Raw genomic sequence first — 16,794 nt, forward strand, 5'->3', positions numbered from 1 at the left:
TGTTCTGACTTGACTTTCCCCTGCCCACCTGGAGATGTCACCAACCCTTCCTGCGATCCCTATTAATTATCCTCACAGTCTGCCTGCAGCCTTACCAAAACCCCTTTTCACCTGCTCTTTCAAGTTTTCTGTGGAGTTCAGGTAAGCAAAGCCTGTGCCAAAACAGAAGCATCTATGTGGGTGTGTATGTGGGCTTGAGTTCCCATGACCAAGAACAGAGCTCCAGGTCCTGCAGTCTCATCTCCCAGTGACCAGTATCACCATATCACTCAACATCCTTCAGCTGACACATACTCCCTGTGTTTTAAAGGCATGGCAGGCTTGCATCAATGCACAAAATAGCAACCACTGAATGTCAGGCCCTCTGAAAATACCAGTATTCATTATGCTGCAGATGGAGACACATCTGCGATGCTCTTGGGCAGGGCTGCTGTGGTGTATTTGTTCTCAGTACCCACAACTCCCACAGTTTACATGTTCTCCAGGCTTCTCCAACAATCACAATGCTCCAGCTTCTTGTTTGCCCAGATAATGGAGAGCTGACTCTATAACTCAGGATAAGCTACACTGAAATGTGGCTCAGCACAATCTCCTCAGGTCCTTCACTCCTCACAGATTTCTCCAGCAAGACATCTAAGAGAGGAACCAGAGCAACGGGCAGAGGACTCAAGGATGCTAGACATGTTGTCATGGAGGATAAACACAGGAGCAAACAAAGACATGTACGCTCACAGCAGGGACAGGACCCTGTGCCAAAATCCAAATGCTTTGCTTGCAGTGAGTGGCAATTTCTGCAGAGAGGATGCATTTGGCATTTTGTAGGTTCCCTCCTTGGCTCTGGCAATGGTAAACTGCTCAAGTCTGGGTAATTGCTTTACCCCTAAGTGCCTCCTACTCTTTCCCTATCCCAATCTACCTCTCTTGATCCAGTTCAGATGATCACAGGGTGGGGAGAAGGTCTGAGGGCATTAGGCTACCTCTGGCAACTCACCATTTCTGCGAGGCTGACTTCTTGGAGGACAGTGCCTGGGGAAGTCCTACTGGTTGGAGAGCTTCTCTGTCCTGCGGGTTTTTCTGCAAAAAAAAGACACAACCAGTCACCATGATGGTCCCACAGAGCTGTTGCAGGCTGCCCTGCCTTGCAGCGTGCTGGAGTCTCACAGCCTCCCAAGGATGCCACTGGCTGGAACCAACCATGTCCTATTGAAGATTTCAAGCCAAAATTTATGTCTGGCTCAAGCCAGCACCTGACTGAACGTACCCTCCATCGCATGTGTGGGTGGCAGCAAGGCAAGGACATGGTGCCTGCCTGAAATGGGTGGTGGGTCCACACCTGCACAGCACTCGTCTTACAGTGAGGACACCCAAGCACTCTTTTGCTCTAACTCGAAGCAGTGTGTTTCTCCCTTCACATGCATTTCCCCCCCTCCCCCCCAGCGGCTATTCTGCCCATGACAATGTCCATCTGAGCTGAAAACAGCCTGGTCTTTGCTCTCCAGACCCTTTCCCAGAGCAGCTTTGCACTGGGGCTCTCAGTCACTCTCCCCATCCCCAGGTCCTTCAAGGGTGGTGGGAGTCAGCAGCACCCACCTTCTCCCAGCTCGAGGCCTGGCACATCATGGTGGGCTTCTGCTCCTCTGTGAGCTGCTTTCTCGGTGCCAGTGTTCCTGCTCACTGAGGCCAGTAAAGCCAAGGGGGAGCTGGGAGTGGAGCTGCTTTCTCTGGAGGTGACTCCTGGTTGCTTTGTTCTGTCCCTGTTGAAAGAAGAAGGACACAAATGAATGAGAAAGGGTAGGAAAGGGAAGGTTTGAGAGCCACCGTACTAGGAGCTCTGAGTTATAGAGCCCGATATATAAATATACATATTTATATATATATATATATCTATATGTGGATATACTGGATTCTCAGGCTCACCTCCTTCCATTGCAGCTTATCAGTAGCTCAGCTGCAGGCTGGAGCATGGGACAGAGCCAACATGACAGCTCAAGGTCTGGTTTCCCCACTTGGCTGTGGGTAACGTCGCACGAAGCCACAACGTTGGGTAAGCCAAAACCCAACTGTGGCTATTGCAAAAGCTCTGTGAGAACCTGTACATCTCTGGCTGGGCTTTCAGCCTGATTTAGGGGTAGATTCAGCAAGGGGATGTGGTGACTCTTGCCCTTCACCTTATCGAGCTGGTGGGGCTGATGCTCTTGGTCACTAGGAGGAAATCACTGAGTTTTGGAGATCCACACTTATGTCATGGACAAAGTCCTGGCTGGACCCTAATGCTGAGACATGGGTGTTTGGCTGGAAATCTCCCTATCCAGCAGCCCAGGGAAGAGCAGAGCAGGAGCACTTGGTGCTCAGCAAACAGCCCAGCCTACAGCTCTGAAATTCCTTAGGCCTTGGGAATCATCAGGGAGTAAAATCAAGAGTTTCTCTTTAAGTGGATGGTGTTTCTGTGCTCCAAAGAAAACACATTTCTAAACTAATCCCTCAGTGCTAATTCCTCTGGACCTTAAACCCTTGAGGAATGAGCTGATTTGTATATATTGGCCAGCCTGGCAGGTTACTTGGCTTTCAGCAGAGTGCTCTGCTGGGATGTGAACCTGTTGGTGCAGATCATTTTTCCTTCTTAACCCCACCTCAGTCCCTTGGGTGTCACTCTCCTTCCCCCAAAACACAACCTGCTTCCTACAGACCCTTGCTGGCTGCTGCAGGAGGGGAGCTGGTGCCATGGAAAAGCCATAGAAGCCCAGGTGAAGGTCCGTGACGAAGGCGAGCAGCCCAGGGCTTTGCTTCTCATGAACAGTCCCCCATAGTGGGGTGATGAATAGCCTTGTTCCTCAAAAACTGAATCCTTGGATGCAGGTGAATAGAGGAGTGAGCAAAAGTCAACAAGGACATAGAGACCATTACGGGTGTTTTGCTGTTTAACATCTACAGGAATCTGTAGGAATTAGATGCTGAAATACCCCTGAGGATGCCACGGTCTGGACACAGCCCTACTCAGCGATGGGGATGCCTCTGTCCTTACCAACACCCCTTGTGATGAATGAAACCTGGGAGAGGACTTACTCCAGGCTCCGGAGCCTCTTCAGTTCTTCCTTGAGAGTTTTGTTCTCTTCCCTCAGGCGGTTTGTCTCGTTAGCTGCAGGGACACAAGTTGTGCCATGGATTCAGGTGTCGCAAGGAAAGAGCTGATGCTCCTCACGGCTTGCTGGGTGCACGCAGGAGGAGGGAATGGCACAAAAGGTTTCGGAGGGATGCTGGATTTCCTTCTATGAAAAGACGTTGGGGGTGAAGGGGTAAAAGGGAGCAACTTTCTGACTCTGGTTTGGTCAGGATTGGGGTCTGCTTGCAGCCCATCCAGCTCGCAGGGGAGGGCATGACCCAGACAGGGTGGTGGCTGTGGCCCGGTGGGATGGACACAGCCAGCATCCTGCCTGTGAGAGCACGGCCGTCTCCGACGAGTGGGTGCTGTGTTGGGGGGAGGGCGGGGGGGCCTGGGGGGGAGCAGGTGAAGGCCAGAGGGAGCTGTGAGCACCCAGCAGTCAGGTGCAACAGCGAAGAGGCAGCGAGCGAGAACAGGCAGGCTCCTGGGCAGGGTGGGCAGCTGCCTCGGCTTGCTCCTGCTTGAATGCAGCACTTGGGCAGCAATGACGTAACAGGGGAGATAAACCAAGGGCTGCTGGCACCTCTCCATCCCTCCGAAATGCCTTATCTCCTTTACCCCCATGGCCCTCTCTGAGCCAGCCAGGTCCCCAGGGAAAAACACCCCCAGCCAGAGCGGTGCTGGGAGCTCTGCCAAAGGCTTAGGAGAAGATCCATCACACGTGTTGCTTGATTTTCATTTACCCGTGCTGAACTGCTGCTGTGACTTTCCTGTTTCTGCCAGAGTGTTGCTACAGCAGTGCCAAATGCATCTCTTTTTTTTTTTTTTTTTTCTTCCCAGGCAGCTGACATGGCCTGGCCAGCTCAGGGCTGCTCTCGGTGTGAGGATCTCTCATTTTTCTGGAGGTGCAGAGGGCTGCAAACCCCCAGCTCTGCTGCTTTGTGTGAGCGGTTACCTCTGCTTGGGGGGGGACATGGGCTGCCATCTGCAGTCCTGCTCAGAGCTGATTTTTCAAAGCCTCCACATTCTCACTGACTCCCTCCCTTCTCTCCATCCTCAAAACCCCTCCTGGGTGCCCAGTCACCGGGGGGGACTCACGTGCAAATATCTGGGAGAGGCATTAACTGAACAAGGAGTCAGAGAGCCAAAGCTGAGTTTACAGCAGGCAGTGGTACGTACTGAGGATGAAGATGTGCTGCAGACTCTGGAAATGAGAGGTCTCATACTCATTCTGCTTCTTTTTTGCCAGCTCCTGGGTGACCATGCATCTGTCACAGAGACCTGCTCGCAGCCTGGAGGAAAACCCACGACCGGCTTGTTACCACACAGTTCCCATGGGGGAAATAAGATCCTGCTCTTTCCACGGAGAAGCATGAACACCCAGAGTGTTACCCAGAATTGGTGAGAGCGGTTATCACCCGTGCAGCCCAGCCCTGGCCCTTCCATACCCCCCAGGCCCCGTTCCACCACCATCAGTTTAGGAAAGCTCCTCTGCACGTGCCTGGGCTCCCCCAGCTCTCCCAGCAGCCAAGTATGAGCGAAAAAGTGGTTCATGTGCTACATCCCACTTCTGGGAAGACAGCAAATCCCAAACTCTCCCCCTAGGAGGGTGCACTCACTGCCACTGAGCAGCACCCTGTTGAAAAATAATCTTACCTGTTTTCTAACACCTTTACATTTTCTTTAAGGACCTTCTGTTGTTCCCTTAATTGATGATTTTTAGCAAACAACTCTTCAATTCTCTGAGCATCACTAATCGAAGAAACAGAACAAAGAAAAGAGCGTTATTAGATTTCTCCCTGAAATCTGTGTCTTTATACTCAGCACCCTGTCAAGGGGAAGGATTTCTGCCCTGAACCCGCTGTGCTGCTCACACCCGTATGGCTGAATTGCTTTTGCTTGTGTGGCAGGAGGGAAAAAAAAAATGTTTTAGAGCCCAGATGCTGCCCTTGGAGTTAGCAGCTTGCTACGTGTCAGTTTATTGCTTCCCAGGAGAGCAAGCGCCCACTGGCACGAGCATCGCTTACTGGTGGAAAGGCAAACTGGAGGTGGGCTGGGATCACCCCAAGCCCTGCCCGTGCTGCGGACTTGCATGGCGAAAGTAACCAAGGGGTTTGAGTTTGGCAGAGCTGGAAAGGCAAACGGTGTTCTCTAAATCAGGTGGCCTCGGATGAGTGCCCAGGAGGTCTGAAAACGAAGCAGCGTAACCTCCCCTCCGCGGCGCGGGCAGAGCAGAGGCGCATTGCTCACCGGCACTTCTCCGTCGTCAGCTCCGTCAGCTTGCTTTGCAGGCCTGGAATAATTAACAGAGGGGGAGAGATGGGTATTTATTGCCAATTCCCGGACATTCAGAAACAAAATGCAATGATGGAACTTCAAGAGGGTGCCTGGATTTGCAGAAACCTCATCGATTTACAAACCTTATTTCTGAGAGGGAATAACACATTGCTTGTGCTAAACAATATCACAGTTTAATATAGCTGGAAAAGTTGTACAAAATGTGAGCACATTTTGTATTTCCACTATTTAATAAGTCTTCATTTCTCTCCCACCCTCAAAAAGTCTGTTCCAGTTTTGTTTCTACTTATTTCTCATTACAGCATGCATTTCCCAGGTGGGCAGTATTTTATAACTCTCAGGGCTGCAGAGAATCTTGGAGGATATTTACAGCTGAACAAGAATGGCTTTCGTTGATGGATCTGCAGACATTACATCTTGTCAAATCCATTTTATGCAAAGTAGCTGTAAACATGTGGTTTAAATTGCTCAACAGTTTCCTCTAACTCTCACATGGTTTGAAATTACACAAGAGAAGAATGAATTCATAAGCCAGAATCATCCAAAAGCACTGTTATGTTCATAATATTGATATTGGGAATTATTCTAATAGGAAAACAATTGGATTTGGCATTTGGTTGCTTAACCTAGTGGTTCTTATTTTAATAATGTATGACCTGAGGAACAATTTATTCCCTAGAGAAATAAACTATCCAACCTGACTCTAAGGTTTTCTTTAACAGTCTCATATTCCTGCTGCTTCTGTCTGATAAATTATTGCATCTTTCCACTTTCCCTTTGATCCCTCAGTATCCAAATACACTTCAATCCCTGTTGCTAGGAGAAGATGCCCAGCAGGTGTGCAAGTCACTTCTGCAAACCTCCCAAATCACCTTTATCACAGACCATAGCAGCAGGAGTAGGAAAGGAGCCAAAACCAGTGTGCTTGATACTTGGAGCAAGTGGGATTCCTGCAGGGACTGAGCACCTCCGTGGCTTGGTCTCCAGGAACACCCTCTCTCTTCTGCTCCTCCTCATCATCCAAAAAATTACTGATTTTCTCAGTAAACCTCCTTCTCCACCAATGAGAGACACTAAGGTGGCATTAGAGGGTGTGCTCTCCTGAGGGCCTGGCTGTGACCCTGTGCCCCCATCCATCCCTGTGGGTGATGCTTGCTGAGCCCTAATTCCCCAAGCTCCCTAATCCACACCTGCTCCTTCTCCCTCCAGGTTATTTGAAACCGAACAGATCAAGGTGGCATTACAAAGAAATGGACCTTAGCTAGTTTTTAATAAGACTTCTCATGTCTCCTTACCTTGGACCTCTTTCTCATGGATTTCCTTGAGCTTATTCAGGAACTCTGCAAAACTCTCCGTGGTCATGTTCAGGGCTGTGCCACACGCCAGGCTGCTTTCAGTGCAAGGATGTCCTTTCGTTTCAAATTACTCAGGTTTCAGCCTAAAATAGAAACAAAAAGTCCAATAAAAGAGAAGTATCTTGTGTATGTGATGGTTTGTGAAGTCATAGAAACAGGGCAAAGCCCAAATCTAGAAAGTGAAGTCATTTGCTAAACCATGCACACGCATAAAGCAGCAGGCTCATCTGGGGATGCATTTTCAGACTTGTCTACCCTATCTCAGCCCCAAGCTGGAGGCGTGGCCAAAGAGGAAGAGCACTGAAAGCCCAGCTGAAAAATTGGGCTTTTCCTCTACTTTTTGAGCTGTTTAAATTGCATTTTTTCTGGGATGAGGCAGGGCAGGGCATCTTCTTGAGGAAGGGATTGCAGGGCTCATGTCGGGACCACATTCCTGGGGACTGATGGAGGGAAAACTCGTGGCAGCTTTGGTGTTTGAGCCTGATGGACTCATCTCCTGCCGGGTCCCGAGATGCTTCCGTGCACCCCTCCTCCCTCTGGCACCATGCACAGCTTCTGTGGAGGCCCCGCTGTCATCACCCAGGCTCCCCGCCTGGCCTCGCTGGCTGCAGCCTCTTCGAACCCTTGGGAGACACCAAACTGAGTGTTATTCACCCCGTTTTACAGAGAAACCTTGGAGAAGTGTTGCGCAGGGATGAGCCCTGCAGGAAGCCTGGTGGGTGGAGAACCAGTGTGGACACAGTGCTGGGGGGGTTGGATGGGAGCTGGGGCACCGTCCCAGGTCCTGCCCCAGGCTCAGGTCTCTGCTCCGCCTGCCCCTGCCTCAAGTGTCCCCGTTGATGTTATGGGGTTCTTAATGCTCCATCATTCTCAGTGCCATCACTTAGTGCTAGCTGTAGTGTTCAATAATTGCCTAGAACAGATAAAATGCTCTGCATCCTCAAAAAACCTTGCTTTTTCCTTTTTTGGTTGAAACCACCCCCAAACAACAGGAGAGATGGAGAACAACCCCTGACACCCCCAGCTCAGTAAGACGGGAAAACCAGGGGGTAAACAAATAGCCTGAAAATAAAACAGCTGTTTTTTAAGAATTGCCCTAATTTTAAGAATTTTTAAGAATTTTTGCCCTAATCCCATAGGTTTTGAGATTAATAGCAGGGGTGGAAAGCAGAAACTTTGGAGATTAGAAAGCTCATTACGTCAGTCATGACCTCATTCCTCACTGGGATTCTGATGTTGGGTAAACTCTTTCCCTTCCATGAGCCAAAGCTTCAGGGAGTCTCATGTCCCCTGAAACAGCTGGGTGGCCAGGACCCTCCTGGACCATGATAGTACCGGGGAGGGATATGTGTCTGAGCACCCCTGTAGAGAGTATCGTGGAGGATCCCCTGGGCTTTGGGCAGGAGGGGTGTACAACCTCGCTGCCCCTCCCCTAAGCAGGTCAGCAAAGCTCTGCCCACCCTGGGGTGTCTTCCAGGACCACCAAAACCACGCTGGGAGAAATGGCACTTCCATATGTGGACATTCAGCATCACCAGACAGGAGCTTCTCCCCTAAAAGTCATGCTGGGTTACTGAGTCACAGCCAGTAATCCCATTCCCAATAAAGCACCTGGGCACTCAGCCTTCAACCATACAGAGATGACCAGGGAGAAAACCTCTCCTCTGTGGTTCGGAGGTGAAAGACTGGGCTGGGACCCGGGTTTTGCAACCCCACGGCGGCACGGGGAGGTTTCTGCTGGGCTCCAGCACGCTCCCAGCCCGGCTCCCGCCTGCAGCCCGCCTGTGCCTTTATCTGCATGCAGAGCAGAGGTGTGCCGGATCACCTGCATATGCAAGATGTGGGCACGCAGAGCTGGAAGAAGAAACTTTCCCCTAAAGCGTCTGATTTTCAAAAGAAATGAGGCACGCGCCAACGAGCACAAGCAGCGAGCTCGGCTTGCTTGCTCTTAGCATGCTTGGATCAGCGAAACGGCTGCCTAAGCACAAACCGTCTCAGAGTCACTTCGTGAGCCTTCTGAGCAAATCTGGTACAAACGGAGCAGAGATCCCAATCTCCAGGGAAACAATTTAAAAAATACTCATTGCTCCCACTTCTCTGGGCAGAACCCACCCTTTCTCAGGGCTGGGTGACCTCTCCCAGCAAGTAAAAGCCACGCGAGGCACAGCATGTCTTGTCGTGGCTCGTGCAGCTCAGGATCTGCTGCCGTGGAATGGGATTGGGAACCAATCTTTGCTACTTATCCCTAAGAGCCACAGTTGAATAATGAGCCAGGAGAAATAATACCCAGATCTACTCCAGAAAGGAAAAAACCCAGACCCCTGATGTTAACAGGAAGCACTTCCCAGGATCGCTGAGTCCTAAATCTGGCTCTGCCCTGGGCGAAGCACCCCCCCAGGGCTGAAGGGAGGTTGTGAGACCCACCGCTGCCGTCATGGGGCTGAAACCCTGAGTGCCGGCTGTGAAGGATTTGAAGTGCTCAGGCACTAATTCCCATTGCATTTCCCAGTGCTGTAAACTGGGAAGGAATTGCAACTGGTAGCAGAGCTGGCGGCGGCCTCGTGGGCTTCCTATAATACTGGCCGGTGCCGGATCAGCCCCTGCCCACCTCGGTGCTGCCCTCTCCCCAAGGCTGGGGTCTCAGAGGGCTGAACAGCACCCGACATTTCAGGCCACAGGGAAGCTGGGACATCCCGGGAAGGTGACATCCAGGCTGGGGCTCGTGCCAGCCCGCGGTTCAGGGAGGCAGGGCTGGGCTTGGATGTGGCTGGAGGCGGAGGGTGCGGGGGCAGCCCAGGTGCTCAGCGCCGGATCCGGATCCCTGCTGCTGCTGCTGTGAGTCAGCGCTGCGGGCAGAGCCGGGCAGATCAGGATTTGGGGCTGGGGCGTGGGGAGCAGCTTTGCCTCCTGTGCACGGCTGCAGCTGTGCTGCCACCAGGGTTGGGGCTCACTCACTCCTGATAGTTTTTTTTTTTTTTCTCTCCTCAGAGCCCACAGATCAGCAGAGATCTGCGACCTGCTGGGGATCTGATCAGTGACCAGAACAGCTATTGCCATTTCTGGTGGGTTTTGAGATGCCAGCATCCATCCCTGCCTGCAGATGGGACTGCCACTCTGCAGCAAACCTGGGGAGGACTTTGGGTCTCTGGTCTGTGCACACACATGATTACAGAGATGTTGCATGAGCATCAACCCCCTGTGTATCTGTACCGAGGATTTGGCCTTTTGCTGCAGCAGAACAACCTTGCAGACAGCTCAGGCTCTCCAAGGGGTTCAGCTTTGCTCCCTTCTCACCTGGTGTAGACTGGCCAAGGCATGAAGCTGCAGCCCCCTGCTCCTCCACTCCACTCAGGAGGATTTATTGAGGGAGATTTATTGATGAAGACCAGACCACAGAGTCCTTCAGTGTGGAGCTCGCTCCCTGAGACAGGGATTTCATTTACAGCCCTGAGCCCTTTCCAGACCTGTCACTGTAATATACACCCAGCAGTGCTGGATGCGACCCCGTGGCAGGGCTGGGAGCAGCCCCTTGGCGTGCCGGTGGAGCCGGGTGTATTTCAAAGTGACAGGTGCCCTCTACAAACAGAGCCTCAGTGTTGGGGACCAAAGGCAAAGTCCTCATCCAGCCCCTAAATCCGGCGGGTTTGGAAAGCCCAGGCACCTGCAGTAGGGCTGTTGCCGATGGCTGTGGCTTTGCTCACCTGCTCTCTGTGTCCCCCGATGCTCAGCTCAGGGTGGGACAGGGGGTCCAGGTTGGGGCGCAGGGTCCCTGGCACGGCAGCTCTCATTCATGGGACTGGTTCAGCCTCCAGCATCGCCTGGGTACCGATGGCATCGCTCCTCGGGGCGGGATGCTCCTGACTGTGGCTGGGGAAAGGAAAAGAGGCAGGAAGGTTACTTCCTAGCCCATGCCAGGGGGCTTGGGAAAGGATGGACTTGGACATCCAGCTCTGACGGCACAACTGTCCCCCATTCCCTGGTCCCTGGGGGGTTTCTGGCCTCTCATTACCATCCCCGGTGTTGCCAGCCACGCTTGCATCGAGCCATGGCACATCCTCACCTTCAGCAGTGTTTCCTTTCAGAACAATAAAGCAGCTCAATAGGTAAATAAGCTTAAGATGCTAAAAAAAAAAAAAGAAAAATGACAGGACTCTAAAGTTCTGACACCGTCAGATCAGTGAAGCTTACTGGATTTACAACCAGATATCTCCCCATCAGCAACGTTGGAGTTGTTCAGCTTCAGGCTGGATTTATGTAATATACCTTTCGCTGGGCGATTGCCGGGCAGGGCTGCTTTCACCAGCCAAACTTTCTTTTCTTGGCAACCCTACTATGTTCCTGGTCTAATTTTAGAATTATAAATTGAATTTATACCCAGAAAAGCTGCTGGATCACTCATGGAAAATCTGCAGTGCCAGGAGTATTTTGCAGGCCAGCATGAAGCTGATCCATTTTGCTGTGTACTTGGCAGATTGGAGAGAGTTTTCTCTATGTGTTAGTTTTTTTTTTTTGTTGTTTGTTTGTTTTTTTTGTTGGGTATTTATTTATTTGTATGACTTAATGAGGCACAGGTTGTCCTAAAATGGAGCCCAGCTCTTGCTCTCCACCAGTTCAGTTTTGCGCACGGGTGTTGAATAGGGGTTGGCAGATTGCAAAATTACCCCCCGACGGGTGAGACAGGAGGAGCAGCTTTGGCTCTTTCCTCGCTGGGGAGGAGGGTAAGGTGCCTTCCTCCACTTTACACAACCCGAAAATCCTCCCCGAAGCAGGGCAGCTGCTCTGTGCTGCTCCACCAGCTTGGGGGCCGGTTTGCAGCGAGCCCTTGCTGCAGATAACCCTGCTCCAGGGTCGCCTCTGCTAAGGATGGGGATCCCACCCGCGTGGTGCAGGGCTGCAGCAGGGCAACGAGCTGTCACAAGGGTCCTTTGGGTTTGCTGAGGATCAGTGTGGGTCCCCCTGGTCACCCTGAACAAGCTGAACAGGACCAGCAGAGCCAGGGAGATGCTGCCCCTGCTCACGTGTGCACAGACGTGCCCCGTTGCAGGGAGAGGAGAACAAGAGTGAATCCTCCAAGATGAAGCTCCAGCCTCAAGTCCCAACCTGCATACCTATTTACTTCAACCCTATAAAGCGTGTTGCCATAATAGAGAGCATCCCCGGCTATCACAAAACCAGCAGCTCAGCTTTTCCCCCACAACCCTCAGTCTTTGGGGGAAGCTTCTGCTTCTCTAACCGCTGTGATAATCACCAAAGCAATGAGGATTTTCTTCCATTACCTCATTTCTGCTTGAAAGCCCCTACCTGGTGGGTATGCCTGTATTCCCTGAGCACAGGGACATCCCTTCTCCCAGAACAGAGCCTTTGCTGCCTCCGTGTTGCAGGATCACTAAGGAGGGAGAAGTTGATCCTCTGCAATACCTGAATATATCCAGGAACTGGTGTTTGGCTTTTACGTAGTGAGGTGAGCCGTTAAGGGGTCTGTTCTTGCAGTGTACCCAGTTGGGCAGGCAAGCTTTGTCCTCCTGTTCCCCAGTTCCTTTGACAAACAGCTCCCTGCTGCTTTGCTGAAATTTGGCAGTAAATATTTGTCCTGGTGCCCTCTTGGAGCAGGACACTTGTGTTGGGACCCACCGGCCATGCCACGATGCTCCCCAGAGCACGATGGGCTTTGGCTGGATCCACTTGCAGGTCTGTGTGCCCGCGTGAGGATTCGGAAGTTGATTAAAAGTAGCCACGTATCTGCCAGAACATCTTGGGGTAACCACAGCTTCTATAAACATTAGTTAATTAACACCTCAAAATGCTCAGGGAAGTGGGTAATGAAGCATTATCGCATTTTTCAGGTGTTTTAATTGAGAAGCGGTGAGGCTGAGGGAATAGCTCAAGGCCCCGTCGGGGAGCGGAGGCACGTGGCCGCCGCCTCCTCCCAGCCCAGCCAACACACTCCTGCTGCCTCCCCCATCCCCAGAGCCCTTGTCTGGGGAAAGTGGGTGATAAATACCCTGGGAAGCTCTGATAGACGGTGGTATCACCTCACACTTCGCTTGTGATCCCGTTAGGCTGCACACGGTGCCTGGAGAGCATCTTGGTTTTGCTGTCTTCTCCTCCATGGCAGGAGACCTCGACAGCAGCATGCCTCGGAGCCCACACTGCTCCTGACAGATGGAGAATCCATCGTTCCTGGTCCTTCATGGGCAAGCAGGTCTTGCGTGGGGCAAGGGGCATGAAGACCCATTGTAACCATGCTCACATAAACTGGCACCTCTGCTCCTGCTGTGTTAGGGGGTGTGTGGGCATCCTGAATCGGGCGAATGGACAGGCAACTGAAAAGAATAAATCTCTCTCCCCTGGATATGGTGCACATAATGAAGTCTTTAACTGAATCAGCTTTTTGTCTTCAGCCCTATTTTAAAAAGGGGTTATGTGCTAGGAAGATTCAGTCCTGCAAACCCATCCTGGGTGTTCGGGCCTCACTGGTTGAACCAGGTCAGCTGGATGGGGGTGGGACACCCTGTGGCACTTCTCCGTGGGAGCTCGCAGGGCCCTGGGGTGCTGGATCTGGCCCTATCCCCATGGCCAGGGCACTTTAAAGCCACTGATAGTGAGGTTCAAAAGCTGACCTGGGTGTCTGGGAGCCCCTGCCAATGGGGATACCCCAGTGGGGGATGCCCCAGCTTTCAGAAGGCTGTGAGACCACATCAGGCTTTTATCCACTGATGTAAGGCTGAAGTCTTGGTGGTCAGTAACTATTTCTCTTTTATAATAACAGGAGCTGCAGGAAAGTCTCCGCATGCTTTGCAAACCCAGAGCAACATCACTGTGTTTGCTGTTATTCTGCAAAACAAGCTCTCCACCCAACCACAGGACACCTGACCGGGGCATGGTCCCCTCGGCCGTTGGTGGCTGCGAGTTGCTGGGACCACAGTGGTTCCTGGTTTGGGGTGAGGGGAGCCTGGGGGGGCTGTGAAGAGCCCTTTCATTCATGGGGGACCTGCTTCATACGAGTCGTGCTTGCTGCTCCAGTCTTGGGCAAGACCTTGTGCTTTGGGTTTCCCCGTACATCCCAAGTGGCTCTTCTAAGGTAGTGATGGAGCATGTCTCTGGATGTTGCTTCTCTGCTTTCAAGGCTCCTTTTGGGCAATCTGAGCAATAACAGGGTTTCAGGTGTCATGCAGCTGGGGCCTCCCCAGGTCGACGACAAACAGGACAGGAAGGGTGGATGCTTTCTCTTCCCAGACTCAGCATCGGTTCCTGGAGAGGTTTGGTAGCCAGGTTGCCGTTGCTGAGGTGGTATGGGAACGTGCTCATGGTGTTGGGCAGCTGGAACAAATGAGCTGCCTCTGAAAGCCCCAGAGAAGCTTTGACAAAAGATGCCAAGGACTGATTCCACCAAATCTCCATCCTTTGGGGATTCCTGCAGCTTGTTTTGAAACAGGTAGGAGGTCGCACTTACCTCCCTGCTTCTGGAGAGAGAAAGTGCCCAGCACCTCTAATTTGGAAGAAAAACCCATCCAGCATGGCTTTGCTTTCCTCACAGCCATACATCAGTCCAGCCAGCTAGTCGACTCCCGAGCACAGCCCCTAACACACTGCGTAATTGCGGGCTAGCACCCGAGCGGATTGAGGGCGAAGCTCAGTGGGAGATGCCATATTTGGGAAATATCTGCTGCTTCGACAGACCTGCATGGGACCATGCTTCCTCACCTTGCTGGACAGAGCCCTGCTGCCTTTATCCTGCATCTGATCCAAACCAAATGGTGACTTGAGCCTCTCCGGAGCAGCTCTGCTCTGCCTGGGCTTTAGTCCCACTGCAGGATTACGGATGAGTCCTCTCTTATCAGCTCAACCCCACACTGTGCCACCCAAGTAGGGCAGCCACAGCCAGGCATTTTTATGGGCTGAGGCACCTCTGTTCATCCCAAATGCACTGGAGTTGGGAACACTTTGCTGGGTTTTGAATCAATATCAGCCATCAGTGTCCCATGTCCTCCACTGAAACTATGAGAGGATCTATGGTCATCTCCCCTGTAAGTTCTTTCAGGGCATTCCCCATTATGGGATCATCCCAGCAGAGGGGACAAGGAGCAGATGATGGGGACAGTCTAACCCACAGCAACAAAATCCTTGTGTGGGAGGCATTGTGTGTGGACACAGCTTCCCCCTGCAGCAATCCCACCATCACTTCCTTCAATCTGGATTTAAAGTAGGGAAGAGGGATGGCAGCCCCCACTAGCATCACACCTCATACCTGGGGCTGCTGGAAGCCCCAGCAAGCAACTGGATTTGCTGAATATTTACACTGCCTGCAGAAGCATATCTGCCTGCCCTTGGAGGGCACTAGCAGGATGTCCCATGGGGAATGTGATGAGGACAGAGGGTTTGAAGTGGGAGGAAGGATAGACAACCACCTCAACAAGCTAGTGGGGGTCACTGCAACCCAGCTGTCCCTGTGGGAAAAAGGGAGCAAATCTCTTGTTAGCCCTGTCAACAGAAATGCAGTCAATTTAGGGTGGGAAACAGGGTGGGAAGGGAACTCCATGACTCCATTGAAAGTTATTTACTGCCAAACATACACATGATTAGGCACAGGCCAGTTCTACGTGAAATGCTGCATAGGAGGTGGGCCAGAAGTGAAAGGGGGTGATGATGCCCCCCGGTTCCAGGCACCAACACCCGGGCGAGCGGCGCTGCCTGCCCACACACTCCCGGCGTGCAGCCCGCTGTGCATCCCACCACGGCCACAGACCCAGCTCTGCTTGCACCACGGCTGTCGCGCACCCTGGATGTTTGCTCAGAGAAAAACCTTTGGTGTTTGCTGCCTCTGGTCCCTGCTCTCTAGACGCAAACGTGACTGGACTCCCCAGTACTCACATAAACCCTGACACCCACAAACTGCTTCAAGCCGCGCACACTGAGCTAGAGCTGGATGCCGTTTCTTTGCATTTCAGATTCCAGTGATATCTCATTACCTCTCATGCTCAAGTGGAAAATGCCAGAGGAGAAGTTTTTGTTAGAAATGAGCAGAGCCCCGGGGTCCTGTCTGGGCAGTGACCACGCAGCCTGGGCTGGCTCAGCTCCACTCCCTGGCGACCCCACATGCCCACAGAGGCAGAGCCTCCGCTTTACAAGCCACCAACTCCCCAGCTGCTAGAAAAATCCAAATTTCCTCCATGAACTCTGAGAGGGGACAAAAAAGCAAGCAAACCCGTGACACGACAGCCTCTGCCCATCAGATGAGAGCTGGAGCAGGCTCTGGCTGCCAGCGCCGAGTGACAGCTCTCCCCGGCACGCTGAGGTGCCGATTTTGGGCAATTCTCCATGCATGGCTCATGCCAGCTCCCTTCCCAGCTATGTAACACTGCCCAAGTTGCCAGGGGATAGAGAAAAATCAGTGCAGGCACAATACTTACATTGTGGGACTGTTTCTGTGTCTCTCCCTTGACTCCTCCGGCTCAGTTAAGTTGTGATCAAGAGACGGTCATCTGGGACACGGGAGACAGGAGTGAGCAGTGTGGGTGAACTTGCACAGACAATAAGCCATAATTTTTCTTTGCAGTCTGACTGGCTCTACTGGTTTGCGTTTCTTTGCCCCGGCAGCAGAAAGGAGGCTCAGCTTAACTAAAGCTGCCCAACAGGTTCTGCTATAATACAAAAAAAGTGGCAAGACCAGTATGGTGTGAACCCAGATAGAGATTTGATTGTTTTCCCATAATTACAGTTCAACCTGTGCTGTTGGTTGAAGTCAATCACATTAGCAAACAGACCCATTTAAATAGTGCATCCACCATTAAGATGGGAATTTTTTCATTTTGTATAACTTGGCTCTTTCTGAGAAGAAGATAAAAAGAAGAATCAAATGTGACAGCAGAAGCATCTCACTAGAGTGGCATGGCCCAGGGCACACAACAGCCCTCAGCCCAAAAAGCTCATGAGAGGGGAAGGAACGTGTCCTAATTGACATAAATGGCTACTTGTAAGTGCAGGATGAAAACCTGTGGGCCCAGACTGTGTCTTGGGGGCATTTTACAGTGACTGGGGATG

General features: G+C 51.9%; 1 protein-coding gene across 1 annotated transcript in view; it reads right to left on the reverse strand.

The window, feature by feature from the left end:
- The window catches only part of RBBP8NL (RBBP8 N-terminal like), a 23,772-nt gene extending 7,509 nt beyond the window's left edge, over window positions 1-16,263 (reverse strand). Inside the window, exons 1-9 of the mRNA XM_033010351.2 lie at window positions 16,164-16,263; window positions 10,455-10,620; window positions 6,694-6,836; window positions 5,351-5,393; window positions 4,757-4,852; window positions 4,280-4,392; window positions 3,064-3,136; window positions 1,591-1,754; window positions 992-1,074 (exon numbers count right to left, since the gene is read on the reverse strand). Of these exons, the coding sequence (XP_032866242.2) occupies window positions 992-1,074; window positions 1,591-1,754; window positions 3,064-3,136; window positions 4,280-4,392; window positions 4,757-4,852; window positions 5,351-5,393; window positions 6,694-6,760 (639 nt within the window). The 5' untranslated portion in view covers window positions 6,761-6,836; window positions 10,455-10,620; window positions 16,164-16,263. The remainder of the gene's footprint in view (window positions 1-991; window positions 1,075-1,590; window positions 1,755-3,063; window positions 3,137-4,279; window positions 4,393-4,756; window positions 4,853-5,350; window positions 5,394-6,693; window positions 6,837-10,454; window positions 10,621-16,163) is intronic.
- Between the last annotated feature and the right edge of the window lie 531 nt (window positions 16,264-16,794).

The sequence above is a fragment of the Tyto alba genome, unplaced genomic scaffold (genome assembly GCF_018691265.1).
Source record: "Tyto alba isolate M040663 unplaced genomic scaffold, T.alba_DEE_v4.0 Super-Scaffold_33, whole genome shotgun sequence".
In the NCBI taxonomy this organism is placed as follows: domain Eukaryota; kingdom Metazoa; phylum Chordata; class Aves; order Strigiformes; family Tytonidae; genus Tyto; species Tyto alba.